Below are 2,543 nucleotides of genomic sequence, written 5' to 3'. Positions count from 1 at the left end.
AGTCACTTCCTTCCCACTTGTCATTCGAGTGCCGCCCAATTGCGGCAACAGCGGCGGCGGCGTCGCCTCTGGTGATGCAGCCGCCGGCGGAGCTGTCGTCCTCTTCTCCACCTGTCCATCGAGTCACTTCGAGTCACTTCCTTCCCACTTGTCATTCGAGTGCCGCCAATTGCGGCAACAGCGGCGGCGGCGTCGCCTCTGGTGATGCAGCCGCCGGCGGAGCTGTCGTCCTCTTCTCCACCTGTCCATCGAGTCACTTCCTTCCCAGTTGTCATTCGAGTGCTGCCAATTGCGGCAACAGCGGCGTCGGCGTCGCCTCTGGTGATGCAGCCGCCGGCGGAGCTGTCGTCCTCTTCTCCACCTGTCCATCGAGTCACTTCGAGTCACTTCCTTCCCACTTGTCATTCGAGTGCCGCAAATGCGGCAACAGCGGCGGCGGCGTCGCCTCTGGTGATGCAGCCGCCGGCGGAGCTGTCGTCCTCTTCTCCACCTGTCCATCGAGTCACTTCGAGTCACTTCCTTCCCACTTGTCATTCGAGTGCCGCCAAATGCGGCAACAGCGGCGGCGGCGTCGCCTCTGGTGATGCAGCCGCCGGCGGAGCTGCCGTCCTCTTCTCCACCTGTCCATCGAGTCACTTCGAGTCACTTCCTTCCCACTTGTCATTCGAGTGCCGCAAATGCGGCAACAGCGGCGGCGGCGTCGCCTCTGGTGATGCAGCCGCCGGCGGAGCTGTCGTCCTCTTTCTCCACCTGTCCATCGAGTCACTTCGAGTCACTTCCTTCCCACTTGTCATTCGAGTGCCGCAAATGCGGCAACAGCGGCGGCGGCGTCGCCTCTGGTGATGCAGCCCCCGGCGGAGCTGCCCTCATGTTTCCCCCCCTGTCAATCCATCCTCATCCCCCACATGTCGCTTCGAGTGGCGACGGTGCGGGGGTGACGTTTGTGGCGGCGCCGGTGATGGATGCGTTGGCTTACGATTTGGCATGGGCGTTGGCGGGTGTTGCGGTTGCGTAGGTTGTGGCAGTTGTGTCGGATGTGGCGGCGGTGGCGGCTGCGGCAGGTGTCGCTGCGGTGTCGGTAGGTGTGGCGTTGGCGGCGGGTGTGTCTGCGATGGCGGTGGTAGCGGTTGTGGAGGCAGCGGTGCCGGTGCCGGTGGCGGGTGTGGCGTTGGCGGCGGGTGTGGCGGCTGCGGGAGGTGCGGTGGCATTGGTGACGTGTGTGGTGGCATTTACCTGGCGGCGTTGGAGTTGGCGTAAGCGGGTGTGACGTTGGCGGCGGGTGTGACTGCGGTGGAGGTGGTGGCTATGGATGTGACGGTGGCGGTGACGGTGGCGGCGACGATGGCGGGTGTGGCGTTGGCGGCGGGTGTGGCGGCTGCGGGAGGTGCGGTGGCATTGGTGACGTGTGTGGTGGCATTTACCTGGCGGCGTTGGAGTTGGCGTAAGCGGGTGTGACGTTGGCGGCGGGTGTGACTGCGGTGGAGGTGGTGGCTATGGATGTGACGGTGGCGGTGACGGTGGCGGCGACGATGGCGGGTGTGGCGTTGGCGGCGGGTGTGGCGGCTGCGGGAGGTGCGGTGGCATTGGTGACGTGTGTGGTGGCATTTACCTGGCGGCGTTGGAGTTGGCGTAAGCGGGTGTGGCGTTGGCGGCGGGTGTGACTGCGGTGGAGGTGGTGGCTATGGATGTGACGGTGGCGGTGACGGTGGCGGCGACGATGGCGGGTGTGGCGTTGGCGGCGGGTGTGGCGGCTGCGGGAGGTGCGGTGGCATTGGTGACGTGTGTGGTGGCATTTACCTGGCGGCGTTGGAGTTGGCGTAAGCGGGTGTGGCGTTGGCGGCGGGTGTGGCTGCGGTGGAGGTGGTGGCTATGGATGTGACGGTGGCGGTGACGGTGGCGGCGACGATGGCTGGTGTGGCGTTGGCGGCGGGTGTGGCGGCTGCGGGAGGTGCGGTGGCATTGGTGACGTGTGTGGTGGCATTTACCTGGCGGCGTTGGAGTTGGCGTAAGCGGGTGTGGCGTTGGCGGCGGGTGTGACTGCGGTGGAGGTGGTGGCTATGGATGTGACGGTGGCGGTGACGGTGGCGGCGACGATGGCGGGTGTGGCGTTGGCGGCGGGTGTGGCGGCTGCGGGAGGTGCGGTGGCATTGGTGACGTGTGTGGTGGCATTTACCTGGCGGCGTTGGAGTTGGCGTAAGCGGGTGTGGCGTTGGCGGCGGGTGTGGCTGCGGTGGAGGTGGTGGCTATGGATGTGACGGTGGCGGTGACGGTGGCGGCGACGATGGCGGGTGTGGCGTTGGCGGCGGGTGTGGCGGCTGCGGGAGGTGCGGTGGCATTGGTGACGTGTGTGGTGGCATTTACCTGGCGGCGTTGGAGTTGGCGTAAGCGGGTGTGGCGTTGGCGGCGGGTGTGGCTGCGGTGGAGGTGGTGGCTATGGATGTGACGGTGGCGGTGACGGTGGCGGCGACGATGGCTGGTGTGGCGTTGGCGGCGGGTGTGGCGGCTGCGGGAGGTGCGGTGGCATTGGTGACGTGAGTGGTTGC

At 66.6% G+C, this 2,543-nt stretch overlaps 1 protein-coding gene across 1 annotated transcript in view; it reads left to right on the top strand.

The window, feature by feature from the left end:
* The window catches only part of VOLCADRAFT_89425 (uncharacterized protein), a gene marked incomplete at both ends in the record, with an annotated part of 47,221 nt that overhangs the window by 40,564 nt on the left and 4,114 nt on the right, over positions 1-2,543 (top strand). The window contains 8 exons of the mRNA XM_002949041.1: positions 182-709; positions 820-926; positions 1,016-1,196; positions 1,297-1,403; positions 1,485-1,572; positions 1,861-1,967; positions 2,237-2,324; positions 2,425-2,512. Coding sequence (XP_002949087.1) covers positions 182-709; positions 820-926; positions 1,016-1,196; positions 1,297-1,403; positions 1,485-1,572; positions 1,861-1,967; positions 2,237-2,324; positions 2,425-2,512 — 1,294 coding nt within the window. The remainder of the gene's footprint in view (positions 1-181; positions 710-819; positions 927-1,015; positions 1,197-1,296; positions 1,404-1,484; positions 1,573-1,860; positions 1,968-2,236; positions 2,325-2,424; positions 2,513-2,543) is intronic.

Source organism: Volvox carteri (genome assembly GCF_000143455.1).
Source record: "Volvox carteri f. nagariensis unplaced genomic scaffold VOLCAscaffold_12, whole genome shotgun sequence".
NCBI lineage: Eukaryota > Viridiplantae > Chlorophyta > Chlorophyceae > Chlamydomonadales > Volvocaceae > Volvox > Volvox carteri.
Note: the sequence above shows the minus strand (reverse complement) of the source record. Positions and strands in the feature narration are given on the sequence as shown.